Source organism: Cheilinus undulatus, linkage group 14 (genome assembly GCF_018320785.1).
Source record: "Cheilinus undulatus linkage group 14, ASM1832078v1, whole genome shotgun sequence".
Taxonomy (NCBI): Eukaryota; Metazoa; Chordata; class Actinopteri; order Labriformes; family Labridae; genus Cheilinus; species Cheilinus undulatus.
The window spans coordinates 47200940-47218308 of NC_054878.1; the positions used below are offsets into that span (position 1 = coordinate 47200940).

At 38.2% G+C, this 17369-nt stretch overlaps 1 protein-coding gene across 1 annotated transcript in view; it reads left to right on the plus strand.

Moving 5' to 3' along the window:
* Positions 1–17369, plus strand: part of xrn2 (5'-3' exoribonuclease 2) — a 99512-nt gene that overhangs the window by 21052 nt on the left and 61091 nt on the right. Inside the window, exons 17-18 of the mRNA XM_041805417.1 lie at positions 47–141; positions 6739–6874. Coding sequence (XP_041661351.1) covers positions 47–141; positions 6739–6874 — 231 coding nt within the window. The remainder of the gene's footprint in view (positions 1–46; positions 142–6738; positions 6875–17369) is intronic.

A 17369-nucleotide genomic window follows, 5' to 3' on the forward strand; every position in this document is an offset into this window, starting at 1 on the left:
GAATGGGTTTGGTTTTTCTCTGACGTGTGTCTTCTGTATTTTTCAGTCGTCTGCAGGTCCCAGCGACAGCACAGACGGCAGGGGGGTGAAGAGGAAAGCCGAGGACAGCGACAGCGAGCCAGAGCCCGAAGACAACGTCAGGTAAACCTTCACAGGCTGGGAGACCGACGGGGTCAGGGTTAAACGTGAACAGTCTGATAAGACCTTTAACAAGCCATGAATGTGGACGGATGACCTTAATGTGAAGGTTAAAGTAGCAGGATATACAACTAAGAGACTAAAAAAATCCTTTGGGTAAGACTATTATTGATCTATAAACGGTGATTACTGCACTAGCAGCCAACAATTTCAGTGTCGGAGCACATCCCACCGGCATTTTTTGTTGAAGGATGTGAAAGATGACCTGCTTCTCTCAGTGGTATCCAGAGGGTACATTTCAAACGGCTCTGTGTGCTTCAGATTTGTCTTTATTCATGGAAATGCCTCCAAAAACCATTCAAAGAAAATTTGTCCTGGGTTGCAGCAGCTCTTGACCGGGAATTATTCCCTCAAAAAGACAAGTCAGATTGGTATCTCTGCCATCGGTATTAATGTCTGAAGTCCCACCCCTTCTTGATTTTGATTGGTCAGTGAGGGAGAGGTGGCAGTGCACTTCCATGAATAGACACACACTCAAGAAGGTGTGTAATAGAGGTCACGGTTCAGCAATGCAGGAAAGTGGATTGGATGCTATTTATTGAAATCATTTGCTAACAGCCTCTGAATGTCTTACGGAGACGATCACGTCATCAGCGGATGAATCTGATGAGCTGTTCTTGTCAGCTGTTCAAATGGAGAGGGAAGAGTGGTAAAGTTTTCATCACTAGCTGTGTGGGGAGATCGTAGTCAGAGTCATATCTTTGGTATCCTGTAAAACAGCCTAGTGTTCCACCTGGGTGAGACACCCTGCTGCAATCCAGCTTCATTCCCAGCTGATCTTGCACAGCCTCGGTGCGCAGGTAGGCAACAGGAAAATGATCAGTGTCCCATTAATTCTTGGCTAATTTCAACTAGGGCTGGGCAATGTGGTCAAAAATTGAATCCTGATTTTTTTTCACACAAAACCTGGATTCAAGATTTTAAGCAATATTCTTGTTTTCAAATGAAAAAGAAAAAAACGGTTTCTTTTATTGCTGAAACAAGCCGTTTTTCAGATTTACACCTCTCCAACTCATCCCTTAGAAATCTCAGTTACAACATTCTGTCTAGTTTGTTTGTTAAACTTGATTTTTTGGTGGAAAAATAAGGTGTTTTAGAGCAGTGGTTCTCAACATTTTCAGCCCGCGACCCCAAGAATAAAGGTGCCAGAGACCGGGGACCCCCACTGTACTTGAAGGTGGCAGGACTCATCCACAATCAAGAACAGTCATGTGCAGACAAGGTCGTCCATAAGGGGGGATAAATGGGAGAGCTTTCTGGGACCCAGCAAGACTGGGGAAACATGGTCAGCAAATTCATGGTCTATGGTAAAGTTCAGCGTAGGTCACCTGAAAAATAACCACTCTTATCAAAGAAACAAATGTCTGTTTTATTCAACTGTATAATAAATAGCCTTCAAAATTTAAATCCCTTTTGTTAAAACCATAATTAACATGGGTCAAAAAAATGGCTAAAATAGGTTAATAATGGTGAAAAAATGTTGGAAAAGGTGGTGACATTGGATTTTAAAAGTTTTAAAGTTGGTTAGAAGTGGCAAAAATTAGATAAAAGTAGCAAGATAAAAAGCAGAATATGAAAAAGGGTTAAAGTGGCAAAAACAGCCATAAATGGTCGTAAAGGGGGATTAACAAGTGGCTGAAATGGCTTTAAAGTGGCAGAAATTAGTGAAAAATTTGGTGAAATGGGATGAAAAATTTATATAAACTGGCAAAAACGGGTTAGCTGAGACAGAAAAATAGGCAGAAATGGATTAAACTGTCAAAAATGAATATACCAAATCTTAACATGTGGTTAAAATGGGCAAACATGGGCGTAAAATATGGTAAAAAGTGGTTAATATAGGCAATAATGAGTCAACAGTGGCAACGTTAAGTTAGAAGTGGCAAAAACAGGCAAAAAAGTGATGAAAGGGTTTAAATTGGACAAAAATGGGTTTTGATGACAAAAATGCATTAAACTTAGGCAATATTTGTTTTAAGTGGCAACAGTTTAATTTAAAGAATATTTAATTTTAAGATTTTTAAGGCATCTGGAAACCCCCTCTCAGTGTCTCGTGACCCACAGGGGGGTCCCGACCCAGACATTGAGAACCACTGTTTTAGAGGACAGGGTTTTATGCTGCTGCTGCCACTGAACAGGAGGAGCTCTTTAAAAAAGAAAACCAAGACTATCAGTGGATAATTTAGCATGTTTTCTCTATATTTTCATCTCACAGTTATGATTCAAAGTTATGGGTTTGACTGTTTATTTCATATTTTAACCTTTACATCTCATTACTTTTACTTGTTATCTCATATTTAAAGTCATGATTTTGAATTTTATCTCAGGTTTTTATCTTTTAAAGTCATGATTTTGAATTTTATCTCACGTTTTGGCCTATTTCTACTTCTAACTTCGACTTTCATCTCAATTTTTTCCTTTTAAACTCATAATTTTTAATTTTTTTCATATTTTGAGTTTTAAAACTCATGAATTTGAATTTTATCTCATTTTTGCTGACCATTTCAATTCCTAACTTAACTTTATCTTATATTTTGACAGTTAAAAATCATGGTTTCAGTGCTCACATAGCTCACATTTTGCCTTTTAAATCATTATTTTGACTTTAAATGTCATGTTTTTACCTTTAAAATTTAGAAGTTTGATTTTTTTATCTCAGATTTTGAGCCTTTAAACTTACCAGGTTGACCATTTAATCACAAAATCATTTAGGTTGACAGTCCATGGTTAAATATTGACCCTGTTAGGCCCTCAGGTTAGACCCAAAGTCAGAATCCGGCCCCTGCTGTGATTCAGTTTGACACCGCTGATATAAGGGGTTTCTGGTACGCTTGAATATTAACATTGCTAACAGTGTTTGTCAGCGTGCATGTAGTTTAGTAAAAATATCTTTAAAATAATTCTTGACAGACCCAGTCAGTGAAACACCAGCCCAAGCAGAAACTCATTAATGCCACGGCGCTGTAGCACAAGCTGTTTAACTCTCCACCAGCTCCCCCTACACGTACACACACTAACCCCTCTGCTGAGTAGCTCCCACCTCCATCTGCACGTGATTAATATGGAAAGCAGGAATATTCAAGTAAATTCCTCTGTGACGCACTTGTCAGAGCTGCTAAATCCACGGGGCTAAATTGGTATTCATGGAGGCTTTCCTCGCAGGAGCCGGCGCTCCCCGCGGGCCGCTCCAAGGATCCGCCGCACAGATGCTGGAGCGGCTTGATTATGTGTGCAGAACGACGTCGACGCCCCAAATCTACGGAGGAGTCAAAGCCATTAAACTGTTCCAGCAGCAGACAGGAACTTAATCTATAGACTGACAGAAAACTACATTAACACGAGCAGCATCCTCCAAACCAGCGGTATTAATAAGCTAATGTTTCCTTTAGGTACATTTACACAACAAACATTGTTAAACAGCCACTGACTCTCACGTTCAACAGCAGAAAGCATTCATCTTCAAGGTCATGAACAAACAAGTAATGGAAGGAATCACATTAGAGCAGCAGACAGGACCAAAGAAGAGAGCTGGTCAATAGTAGAGCTTCATCGTGGTCTCATTATACATGCATACTGGGCATTCACAATAAACACAATGGAAGAGTCTGAACTTATCACAGCTGAGGCCGTTGGTAGATGATGTCCCTGTGAAAAACTCCAGATGGGGGGCAGGAAGGGACTTCCGCATGGAGCAGTGATACTCAACGCGTGGCTCTGGAGCCACATGTGGCTCTTTTATGTCTTAATTTGAAAAATTATTCCCATTCTTGCCTCTTCTTTTTGACACTTTATCCTGCTTTTAGCAATTTTTTGCACCTTTTGTCATTACCTTTTATGCTACTTTTCACCCATTTAAGCTGCCTTTTGCAATTAAATACCACCTGTTCCCCATTTTTCCACTCTTTTATGCACTTTGCCCATTTTGCCACCTTTTTGCTGATTTTTGCCCATTTTAGTCACTTTTCACTCATTTTTTGCCACTTTTAGCCATTTTGCCAACTAAAACCCATTTTCTTAACCACATCTTACCCATTTTTGCCACTTTCTCCCCTTTTTTGCCACTCTACTCCAGCGTTTGCCCCTTTTTTACCCATTTTAGCCACTTCTGTTTGTCACCTTTCACCCATTTTTGACACTTTTATCCTGCTTGTTGTAATTTTTGCCCCATGTCACCTATTTTTGCCACTTCTCACCATATAAGCTTCCTTTTGCAGTTAAATTTTACCTAATCCCATTTTTCCAACTTTTTTCTCATTTTTGCCCATTAGAGTCACTTTTCACTCATTTTTTGCCACTTTTTGACCATTTTTGCCACCTGTAACTCATTTTTCTGCCACTTCTCAGCCATTTTTGCCACTTTGATCCCTTTTCTCCCACTTTTTCTTCCAATTTTTTCCACTTTTCCCACAATGTTTGCCCCTTTTTGCCCATTTTTGCCACTTCTCACCCATTCATGCTGCCTTCTGCCATTAAATGCCACTTTTTGCTGATTTTCCCTACCTTTTTCATTTTTTTTCCCCATTTTTCCCTCCTTTTTTTAGATTTTTGCGACTTTTTGACAACTCTTTGCCACCTTTAACTTATTTTTTTTGGTTATTTCCTACCCGTTTTTGCCATATTCTGCCCTTTTTCTCTCAGTGTTTGCTGCTTATTGACCATTTTTACCACCTTTAACTTAGTTGTATTGCTACTGAAGCTGTTTTTGCCACTTTTCACCACTCCAATTGTGGCTCTTGCAAATGTATTTTCACAATTTGGCTCTTTGGTTGAGCAGGGTTGAGTAACACTGGCATACAGGGAGGAACAAAGATCTTGATCTTCTTTTGCGTCCTGACACACAGTCAGATAAAAAGTTTCAAAAGATCACGGACAACGAGGAACAGACATGCATTAAAAGCCTCCTAAAATCTGGAGGAGCAGCTCTCACTTTTGGTCCATTTCCACCAAGTCAAGATCTTGCTTGAAAACTGTCCCCTTTTCTTCTAGATCCAGACTATTTATGACGTTGCAGCATAATTTAGCAGGCGCTATCGTCCAAAACTGCACAGCTTGGACATGCGCTTCTGGCCCACGCTGGATACCCCTTGTGCTCTGACTGGGATCCAATCCCCCAACCTCCTGTAACAGAGTCTGCAATGTAAACCACTTAGCTATCCAGCTGATCATTTGGCTTATTCTGGTCATGAAAGAAAGCCTTTTGGCTCACAAACACCTCTTCATTTGGAGAATGAAAGCTTGCCAGCCAGTGGTACTAAAAATATGTATCTGTTATTTAGTCTCTTTTATGGTCCTTTTTCTAAACTTCTTATCCCCTTGGGGGTTAGTGAGAGGGAGGGTACACCCTGGACTGGTCGCCAGTCAATGGTAGGGCTGACATATAGAGACAGACAACCAGGCAGGCTCACACTCACACCTACGGGCAATTTAGAGTCATCAGTTAACCTAACGAGCATGTCTTTGGTGGTGGGGGGAAGCCGGAGTACCCCGAGAGAATCCACACATGGACAGGGAGAACATGCAAACTCCACACAGAAAGACCCTGACCTGGAAGCGGACCAGGAACGTTTTTGCAGCGTGGCAACAGCTTTAACCCCTGCCCCCTGTAGAAACATGCAAAATGCAAAAATCCAAGATGGCAGAGTCCATGGAGGGAAACTTCCCTAAGGCTTATGCTAAGTTAAAAAACAAAAAACAATTCTATATTCAGCTGATAAAATGCTAATTTAGATGGATCTAAAAATAAATATGTTTCCTTTTTACCCAGATTGTTCTGCTAAATGCTAGTAGGCTAAATATTACACTCTGCACCTTTAATGTGGCTAAAATAAACCTCAAAACAGCCAAAAAACAAGTGTTTTATCCTGATTTTAGATAGTTTAAAGTTGAATGACCTTTATTTGACCCTCTTGCGCCCCCTTAAGGAGGTCCCAGACCCCAGATTGGGAACCAAGGCTCTAGGGCAGTGATCATCTCCTGGTGGCCGAAGAGCCACATCCAAAACATGATTAAATTCAGAGAATAAAGAGTGGAATAAAGATTTTGTGGTATTTGGTAAATCTTTGGTTTAAATCAATCTGTACTGCTACCAAAACAGCCCCGACAACAATCAAGATTGACCTTTTTTATCAGCAATGACTTAAAATGTGATCTATTTTATAGAAATCCACCTGTCAGCAAATAATAAACAAATATAGTACATGATGAACGCATTCTAGTCTTGATTAAAGCTGCGGTTTCCTCTGCCTGAAAATCAAAAGAAAAATCCCGTTTCCTGTGCATGTTCTTTGCCAATCATGACATACTGGCATCTAATCCAGTGATGGAGAACATAACAGTGAAAGAAATATGTGGGCTAACTATTGCGATTGCCATCTTATCGATGGTTTTAGTATTGGCACTTAGGACTGATTTCATGGGTAAAGGATAAAATTTAAAAAATGAAAATATTTAAATAAAAATAACTTGATTAGTCTATTTGCTTATTTGCTGACTAAAAGTGGTTCTGTTAGTGAATTCTAACCTCATGTTTGTGATGTGCAGGTTATGGGAGGAAGGTTGGAAGCAGAGATACTATAAGAACAAGTTTGACGTGGACGTGACCGATGAAGACTTCAGGAAGAAGGTGGTGAAGTCGTACGTGGAGGGTCTCTGCTGGGTGCTGCGCTACTACTACCAGGTAACACTGAAACCTCCGAGGCTCATTTACATTGATAACATGAAATACAGCTTTTGCAGCATATTAGTCACACTTTAATGTTTCAGATCATCAAACTAAGTTTAAGATTAGACAAAGATAACCTGATTAAGGCAGTTTCTAAACGATGATTTCATTTATTAAGGAAAAAAGTTCAACCAAACCTACATGGAAAAGTCAGTCCTCCCCTTGTTAAATCATGATTTAACTCTGATTAACTCTATTTTTATAAAGCTGAGTTCAGCTTGACTATCCACATCCAGACCTGATTACTGCCAGACCTGCAGGATCCAGAAACCCCTTAACTAGAACCAGTCTGACAAAGTGAAGTAGGCTAAAAGATCTCCAACATGGAGCCATCTTAAGAAATTCAAGAACAGATGAGAAACAAAGTCACTGACATCTATCAGTCTGAAAGGGTTACAAAGACATTTCTAATGCTTTGGGACTCAGTGGTGAACCCTCCCAGGAGTGGCCGGCTTAATAAGATGACTCCAAGAGTGCATGGAAAGAATCCAGAACCACATCTAAAGACCTGCAGGCCTCACTGACTCAGTTAGGTCAGAATTCATGATTCAACCATCAGAAAGAGACTGGGCAACAGTGGCATCATGGGAGCGTTCCAAGGCCAAAACCACTGCTGAGCAAAAAGAACTCAAAGGCTCATCTCGACTAAAAACATCCTGATGATCCCCAAGACTTCTGGGAAAATATTCTGAGGACTGAGCAGACAGAAGAGGAATTTTCTGGAAGGTGTACGTCCCGTTCCATCTGGTAAAACTAACACAGCATTTCATCAGAGGAACATCAGACCAACAGTCAAACATGATGGTGGTAGTGTGATGGTCTGGACCAGGACCTGGGACCATGAATTCTGTCTCTAGCAGAAAATCCTGAAGGAGAATGTCCGGCCATCAGTTCATGACCTCAGCCTCAAGCACACTTGTGTTATGGAGCAGGACCATGATCCCAAACACACCAGCAAGTCCACCTCTGAATGGACTAAAAGCTAAATGAAGGTCCTGGAGTGGTCTAGTCGAAGTCTGGACTTCGATCTGACTGAGATGCTGTGGTATTACCTTGAACAGGCCGTTCATGCTGGAAAACCCTCCAGTGTGACTGAATGAAAACAATTCTGCAAAGAAGAGTGGGACAACATTCCTCCACTCACAGTCATCACAAACACCAAGGATGGAACAGCCAGTTGTTAGGCCAACCTGTCATCTGGTTGATTTATTCTCTGTTAACTAAAATCCTCCATCTGTGGTTAAAGTATTACATCACGCTGGCTTTAGAAACTGGTAAAACTACTTGGTCTCTTGACCTTTCCTCTCATAGAATTTAAAAACTGGATGGATGTTAAGCTGCTTTGATGAGGAGAAAAATAATCACTATTCAGAGATTTTGAAATGCCCAGCAGGTCTGTAGGAACAGTTTTAGCCTTATTCTTTTTATTTAAGTTCTTCCTGTCTGATACCAACGGTTCTCTATCAAAGGGAAGCATTTAAAACAGAGCCACTCTTGTTTTTATTTAAGTTCTTCCTGTCTGATACCAACGGTTCTCTATCAAAGGGAAGCATTTAAAACAGAGCCACTCTTGTTTTTATTTAATGTGGAGTCAAGAAGTCCTCTCTGTGGAGTGTCTCAGTCGAATAAAGCTCCCTTCAGCCGTCGCTGCTATCTCCTCGGATTGTTTGCAGTGTGATTAAACACTAAATCATTTTATTGTAGTAAAATATTGATCTTTATCTTGAAATGAAATAATCAGCCGCGGGCCCTCTTCAGGAGAGCCGGGGGGGATTTGTCGGGGCTGATTGTGAGCCATGTGTATGCGCGCTCTGTTGACTCCACACGCTCGCCAATCCAAAGCCCGTCTCAGGGGGCCGCTCTGGATGAATTCATTAGCGGGCCCTCGGCAGACGGGGGGACGTGTCTGCTCTCAGCAGCCACACATTCACGCTTCTGTCCACCGCCGCTGCAGAGTTATGATCACGCACACCTCGCTGAGTGATCAGGGAACACAGAGCTGGATTTATCCAAAACATGGACGAGGAATAAAATCACAATAAGCTCTCGCATGTCTTTAGAATTTTTACACAAGTCCTGTTTAGATGAATTTTAGAGATCTGGAGTTAAATTTTTATGTATAGGAATTAAACCGACCATAGATGTTGTTTTTGTTCAGGATTTAGACCCTTAAATGAAAGTTTTCTGCACAACAGATGAAAGAAAATTCAAAAGAAATAAAATAATCTTTTTTCCTAAATGCTTCTAAACTGTGATGTTACGTACACTTTCCCCTCTTTCTCTGTTTTCCAACAGCATCCTCTTCTACTCTGACCACACTGTGCAGCACTCTCCCCCTTTGTCTCTAGTGTTAGGTTTAGTTGAATAATGCCATCAGAAAGAAGAGACGTGCATTTGAGTTTGCTTTATTGAAAGCTTTGTTAGGGGCTCTGTTTATTTAACTTTCTGGAGGATATTTGCAAATATATTTTAGTCGTATAAAATCAGAGTAAGAGGTTTCTCTGAGAGGGGCAGAGGTAAATGAACAGCTCAGTTTAATTCCTTCACATCTGCACAATAAAAATCTGACTTCATTATCTGCACACTTCATATCTACAAGAGAACACGCTGCCTTCCTTTAAAATTCAAGTAAATCTAGGGGGTTTCTGCTGATCCTTGATAAGTCTTCAACAGTCTTAAATTGCACATTTGAAATTTAAGGCCATAAAAAGTCTTAAAACAGGGTTGTCAAACTCAGTCACAGAAGGGGCTGGATTCTGAATAAAGGTCTAACCTCAAGGCCTAACAGGGTCCACATTAAACCAAAAAGTCAACCTTGTGTTCACTGGTTATATATTATGGGGAATAAATAAGCTCTGATGAAAGATGATTTTGAGATTTAAAAAGTCAAAAGGACTAGTTAAAAGGCTCAAAATCTGAGATAAAAAATCTTTTCAAAGGCAAACATGTAAAAAAGAAAGTCACAATCATGTTTTTAAGACCAAAATATTACATGAAATTTAAAATTGTGGACCTCAAAATACTAGATTAAACATCAAAATTATAACTATTAAAAGCCAAACTATTAGACAAAAGTCAAATTAATAAATTGACAAAGTCAAAATATGAGATACGAAATCAAAATAAAAAATTAAAAAAGCCTAAATATTAGCTAAAAGTCCAAACAGTAAATATAAAAGGTCAAAATATGAGATAAAATAATCAAAATAATAATGTGAAAAGCCCAAATATTAGCGTAAAGTCCAACTAATAAAAGTAAACGGTCAAAATATGAGAGTAAAAAAATCAAAACAATAATTTGAAAAGCCAAAATATTATCAGAAAGTCCAAATAATAAATGTAACAGGTCAAAATATGAGATTAAAAAAATCAAAATAATAATTTGAAAAGCCAAAATATTATCAAAAAGTCCAAATAATAAATGTAAAATGTCAACATATGACAGAAAATTCAAAAAATGTATAGAAGGCAAAATTGTGCTATGCAAAATTGAAAATATGAAATGAAAACACAAATTAATTTTTTTTTCACACATTTATCTTCTAATAAATTCTAATTATTTTTACTCTATATTTTTCACAAGTTCAAATCAAAGTTAAGTTGTTTTAAATCTGATTTTTACCAGTGAGAGGTCTTAGATTTACTAAGATATGTCTCTATCCAGTCTGTGTTCGCTAGACAACCCTCTATGATTTTAATCACCTTCACCCACAGAAATATTCTCCATAATTCAGGGACTTTGATGTTGGTCATTCTAAATGTCCTGGGGGACTCCAGATCCCTCCAAGAGACAGAAAACAACAAATATGTTCAAAAAGCAATTAATCATAGAAGAAGACATGCATGCATGCATTTTATTCTAATCCAGTTTCTCAAGACTGCATGAACATTTGGTAATTTCTCAAGGAATGTCCTTGTTATCTCAGCTTGGTAATTCAAAGAAAAGGAGATAAATAAGTAAAAATCTTGGGGCAAATACTGGAATTTATTGATTATCATAGGAAAAGCTGAAAGTACACCTTTGGCTTTAGTGTATATCCTCTTAGGACCTGCAGATGTGGAGTTTTTTCCCTGTTTCTTTCCTGGCATATATTCTAGAAAGACCTCCATGACCGATTTTTGGGCCCCAACCCAGCAGATGAGAACCAAGGCCTTAGAGCACAGTACAGTTTAGGGAATGACATTGAAAACCAGTCCGCCCTGAACCCCACCCTCCCACGCACCTAACCCCCTCCATGCCTGTTCCTGCAGGGCGGACAAGAAGCTTAGAGATTGATGGTTGATTGGTTGTACTTTATTCATGAGTCATGCACAAAAACCCTCATGGGTTTATAAGACACCAGAAATACAATTGCAGTGCTTTACAAAAAGATAAATTCATTACAGTTACAAAGTTGCGTGATCTTTTTCCAGCTCAGTAGTTATCAGTACTCTCTGCCTTTTCTCCCAGGCTTTGCAGATAAAGTCTGCTATAGCAAAGGTTCATTTTCTGAAACACAACTCAGTTTTTTCATACTCATCAAACCAGAAGTCAGCACTAATCAAAGACGTTTTCCTAAAAACTAAATCGCTTAAGTCGTCATAAATTGGTCTGTAAAACAGAGAATGAAGATCCAGATAAGGCGAAGCATGGTGGCAGATGTCTGCTGATATCAGGCTGTCTGAGGGTCTGAAAAAGTTTTAAGGTGAAACATCAAATTAGGGCTTTTGAAAAGGATTTGAAATTCTTACATGCAGAAAAATGAGGTCTTAAATTTTGTAGCATTCAATTAAATTCTTACCTCAACCAAAGTTAGCTAGTTTTCCCACTTTTTTATTTAGAAATACTTAAAACACTTGACCAATGAATGAAGATGTGCTGGTTCTTCTTAATGTATGCTGGGAGAATTCTGAGCAAACCTAGAAATTAAATATAATATAACTCAACTATAGTAAGCTATAACTTAAAGTGGCTTCTATGACTTTAGCATGACTATCACTACTTTTAGGCCAATCAGAACCTTCCACTGACAGCTACTTTACCAGGTGTTTTCCTCTCATAAAAATGCTCTTATAAAGATTAATTTTCTCACTAAAACAAGAAATACTGGTAGCATTTTTTCCAGTGTTGTCTTATTTTCATCTTACGCTCAGCACTAAGCATATACAGCAGGGGTCATCAACTCCATTTTCATGAGGGCCAGCTTTTTCTTGACCGATGCTGTGGGGGCCAGACATTGAAACGGTCCCTATCACTTACACTGCAGCCAGCCACAAGGGGGCGATTGATATATTTTAGCTAAATATTTCTGGAGCCACCGTGATGTCTGTCAATGAGTTTGATGCTAATATGCTGCTGCAGGACACAGATCATCTGTGAAGATTCTCAGAGGGGGAAATTGCACTCTCAACGAGCCTAATGTGGAAATCCATGCAAAAAACTGCAACTCTAATCAAAATGACAATGAAAAGTATGTGTTTACCATGCTAAAATACAGAAATACTAGTGTGCCTCTTGTCCGATCATCCACTAGGTTGACAGTTTTACATAAACTTGAATAAAAAAGTTAAACAAAAGCATGCCATGTTTTTGCACGCTTAAAATTTCTGAATGTGATTATCTTCTGGGGGCCAGATGGGAAGCTGTGGGGGGCCTGATATGGCCCCCGGGCCTCCAGTTGATGATCACTGATATACAGTATGTTACTGTGCAGTTCATGAAACCAGAAGGAAGTTAAAAATGCAATAGAGTCCTTAAATTTATGAAGAAGGCCTTGAAAAGGGTATTAAAAAGTATTACATTTAATGTCAGATGACCCTGGATATACTAGCAGAAATGCTTACATCTGCCAACACAGTAGAGGCCACATATTTGACCCCATTAAAACAAGTTTATATTGGTGTCATAGGTCCCCAAAACATGCCTGTGAAGTTTCTGAAAAAACACCAGTATTGGATTTCTGCATGTCTAAAACACCTCTGTTTCAACCGAACCTGGGGGCGGGGCTAACTCCCCACATGACATCATTAGGGGAAAATCTGAAAACGGCTTGTTTTAGTTGAAATTTTCTGAAGGTGAAGAAAGAGGCGGGGAGGGAATGGATTTTTCTTGTATTTTAGGGGATTGTAGACAGGCCAGGGGTACATATTTTTGTTAGAAAAGCCTGAAAAGGGGATTTTTGCATAAAAATGTCCCCTTTAAAGCTATTATCTGCCCATACTGATGGTACAGTGAGGCAGGGTAAAATAATCTCTGCAGGATGTTTCAGCAACAAGGCAGGTCAAAGAGCCTCCCTCACAGAAAGCATCATGACAAATGGAAAAATGCTGAAAATAGCGCGCATCTCTAGTTAATATTTTTTATTCACACTGCCTGTGTTTCTGTGTGGAGGCCAAGGCCTTAATAGTTTGGCATTTTTTCTTAGTTTATATTTTTTTTCGTTTTCACTTTCTATGTTTAATTACAGATTAGTTTGGAGAAATTTTTACTGCTTGTTTGTAAGTTTACTTTCATTTTTATTTCGCAGAAATGCTTCATTTAGTTTTTATTAGTTTTTTTTTTTCCGGATACATGTCAGAGCTGAGTTCTTTTTTAGAAACATAATCAAACAACCTCCTCTTCATTTATCATTTCATTTATTTAAAGATGATGTTTAAATAAAACTTTAGACTGAAAACTGCCACTGTGTGAAGTCTTAACCAATCAGATCAGGCCATTTTACTCCCCAGACTTGGGTGTAGGTGCCAGTATGGTTGTGTCAAAGACTAAAACTAAGGACATTTTGTCTCCATTTTTATTATATTTTTGGTAAATCTTTTTGTTATTTCATTTCAGTTAACTACAATGGTTTTTGTATTTTAGTTTTAGTTATTTAGTGAGTTTTAGTTAACTATAATAACCTTGATGAAGGCTGCTTGTTTTCATTTCGAACAGAGAAGATGGCTGTTAAAGTCTTGAGCAGACTTATTCACTGAATGGTTGGTGTTTGATCTATTATTATCATGTCTTTGTATCACATCAATCAATCAATTAATCTTTATTTGTATAGCACTTCTCATACAGAAGAACAATGGAGCACAAAGTGCTTTACATACAAACAAAGCAATTTAAAAAAAAAAAAGAAAAATACATCCCTCCACCCTACCCATCCCTCCCTCCCCACCCCTGTCCCCTCATCCTGCCCCATAATCCAGACACAGTATTGGCAAGTATAGCAAAGAGTGCACTGAGTAGTCAGACTACTAGAAAAGAACTATACAATCTCATATCCATTTACCAAGTCCATTTAATATCATGAGCAGTGGATTCAGTAAGAGCAGCAACATACGTTCTGAGGAAGCGCCATCTTAAAATTCAAAATGAGGAAACACTGGAGGTTAGGTTAGAATCTAAAAACAAAGTAACATAAAATGAAATTTAAGAAATAGTGAATTAAAATGAAATAATAAAACAGAACAAAAATATCCTAAAATAAGAGTAAAAGCACTTGAATAGCTCAATAAAACCGATAAAATAAGTCTAATACACATAAAAAGAACTTGGTTTATTATGATAAGACGATTAAATACTAAAAGACAATACCAGACTGAAATGCTAAAACACTCAAACAAATTAAGTTGATTATCTAATATTTAGTTAAAGGTCAGACTAAAAAGGTAGGTGTTGAGTTTACTTTTAAAAACATTAATATTTAAAACACTGAAAGGATATAATTACAAACATTATAAAGAAGTCGTAAGTAAGTGTAGATATTTGTCCTGATGAGCTTTTTCCAAAAGATTTGCCGCTCTCAGATTTTAACTGAAGAGTATACTGCCTTAATTTAAGCTCTTACTTGGCTCACAGTGCAGATACAACGCATCTCAGTCCCTACGATGATATTAAAGATGTAATATCTGTCGGGTTTGGAAATTAATGATGCTCTCATTTTGAAAGAAATCAGGAAACAGACATGATTACTAGATTGTCATTCTGTGTGTCTTTTGATACAGCGATAAAACTGAATGAAGTCCTCTGCTTTCATGAAATTATGAATCTAGAGATTAAAAAAATAATCCTGTGATTTCTCTCCTCATGTTAGGATTGTTCTAAAACAGGACAGTTGATTCAGATTTTCCGTCGTCCTGGTGTTTGACTCGGCTGCCGCAGTCACACATGAATCGCTCTCGGAGGCGAAACATGTCGCCGTATTAACATAAACGATTATTTGAACGTGGAGACGGGCCTCCTCTGGCTTTTATCATGGTAAAGTCCCATATTATCATTTGAATGACCATCTTTAATAATAGCGCCGAGATGTGAGGGTTTATCAGAGGGCCTTGTTTTCTCAGAGGTGGATTGTGGGAAGTGAAGGTCGTTCTTTGGTGTTTGTTCAGGAAGGATAAGTGGCCCAAGCGCTGGATCTGCAGGATTAGATTTTTCTCCTATTTCTCATCGTGTTTGCTGCCTCGTAAACATTTCAGAAACGCAGAGCTCAGGAAGGGAATGATTTCAGAGATGTGAGAGCCTCTCAGCAGGTGTCGGGAATATTCTGTCCTCACATGCTCCAGCTTCTTGGGCACAGTCCCGTATTTCTGAGGGCTGGATTAGGTTTTTGTCTTCATATGTAGTTTAAAACAACACTGAAGTTTTGAGAGAGAAGCAAAACTGATTCAGGAATTGACGGTTTGTTTTAAAACCCACGCTCTGTCTGAGCAGGATTCAGGCTGCTGGAGGTTTTTAAATGTCAGCTGAGCTCCGTTAGTCTGCTCAGATTGGATTTTAAGCTTCACACCGACGAGGAACCTCGGTGTAAAAAGGGCAAAGAAAAGCTTTTATTTTCTTTTCATTTCCCCGTCCTGTTTTAAGTGTTTCCTTTTGCTTGTTCGACCAGTTAGACTGCAAGCGTAATGGCTCAAATGAAAATATTCTGTAGGCAAAAATTAAATGAATGTTGGAACCTTCTCTGCAGCTATCGCCCAGCTTTCTGGCTCTCATCATTTTTACATGATAAGGAATTTGACCTGTTCAAAGGAAGCATACAGACCACGAGGAATAAAATGTGAAGAATATAAAGTAAAGTAGAAATATTTACAACACTGAATATGAATGTTAAAAAAGGAATTTAATTAAATTGAAGGAGCATGAATATCTTTTTTTTTTTTTTTTTTTTTTTGCTTTATCAGGATTTCGATTTTATCAGGATTCTTTTTCATTCTGATTCTGAGGCAAATTTTTAGTTACTGACAAAAAAAAAATCTTACTTCCCTATTCAATTTTAAATGCACAAATACTGAGTTTAAAAGTTTTCTTTTCCTATGCATCAACCTGTTGATCAGTTTTTTTCCCCAAAATTGGGATTGTGATTTGATATGCAATAATTTCTTAAGTTGAACATATTTTCCAACAAACGCAGGAAATAAATCATTCTGTTATAACCAACACAATACTGGATTAAATAAGGGTTGAACAGTTTTGAAAAACAAATGTTATTGTCATGATTTCCATTCATACTGCACATTAGGTATGAATTTATGCATTGAAGGGAATTGTGACTTTTATGTCATTCTCCTATTTAATAAGAAACACATACAAAAATGAAGAAAGTAAGATTTTTATAGAGTATTAAAAAAAATGCCACTTGAATGATTGCATGATTTATAAAGCGTAACATCACTGCTGCAAAAAAAGTTTAAACTGATATTTTGACACAAATTTCAGGTTAAAGAAATATTGTGCCTTCTGCAATTTGAAAATGGCAGCAGCTCATATTACGATTTAATCTAATATGTGATAAATTGCCCAGCCCGATGAAATATTTATCATGTTATAATTGGCACCACCAGGTGAGAGGGGTCTGGGGGTCTTCTCCAGAATGTTTTAAGCGCCTAACATTTTTAATCTCACTGCATTCAGATCAATCCTCTTTTGTGTTTTTAAATCAAGTTTAGCCTTCTAAACTAGAGGTGTAACGCTTTTTGTATTCATCATGTTGTCACACAACAAATATGGAAACTATTAACCCACCAGTTAGGGATGGGTACCAAATTCGGTACTTTTATAGGTACCGACCAAATTCCGTTGGCACTCCTGAGTACCGATTCACACAAAATCAAATGGTACCATGTTTTGGTACCTAAACCAGTGGTTCTCAATGTTGGGGTCGGGACCCCCATGGGGGTTGTAAGACACTGAGAGGGGGTCTCCAGATGCCTTAAAAAAATGGATATATTTAAATGATACTTTTGCCACTTCATACCAATTTTTCTCAATTTTAACCTGTTTTCATACATTTTTCCTATCACTTTTGTCAATTTCAACACAGTTTTGTCACTTAAAAACCATTTTAATCCATTTTAAACTCTTTCCACCACCTTTTTTTCTGCCTGTTTTTGTCACATCTAAACCAAACCTTGCAACTCTTCACCTATTGTTGCCTCTTTTGACCCAATATAGCCACTATTAACTACTTTTGACGCCTATTTTTGCTCC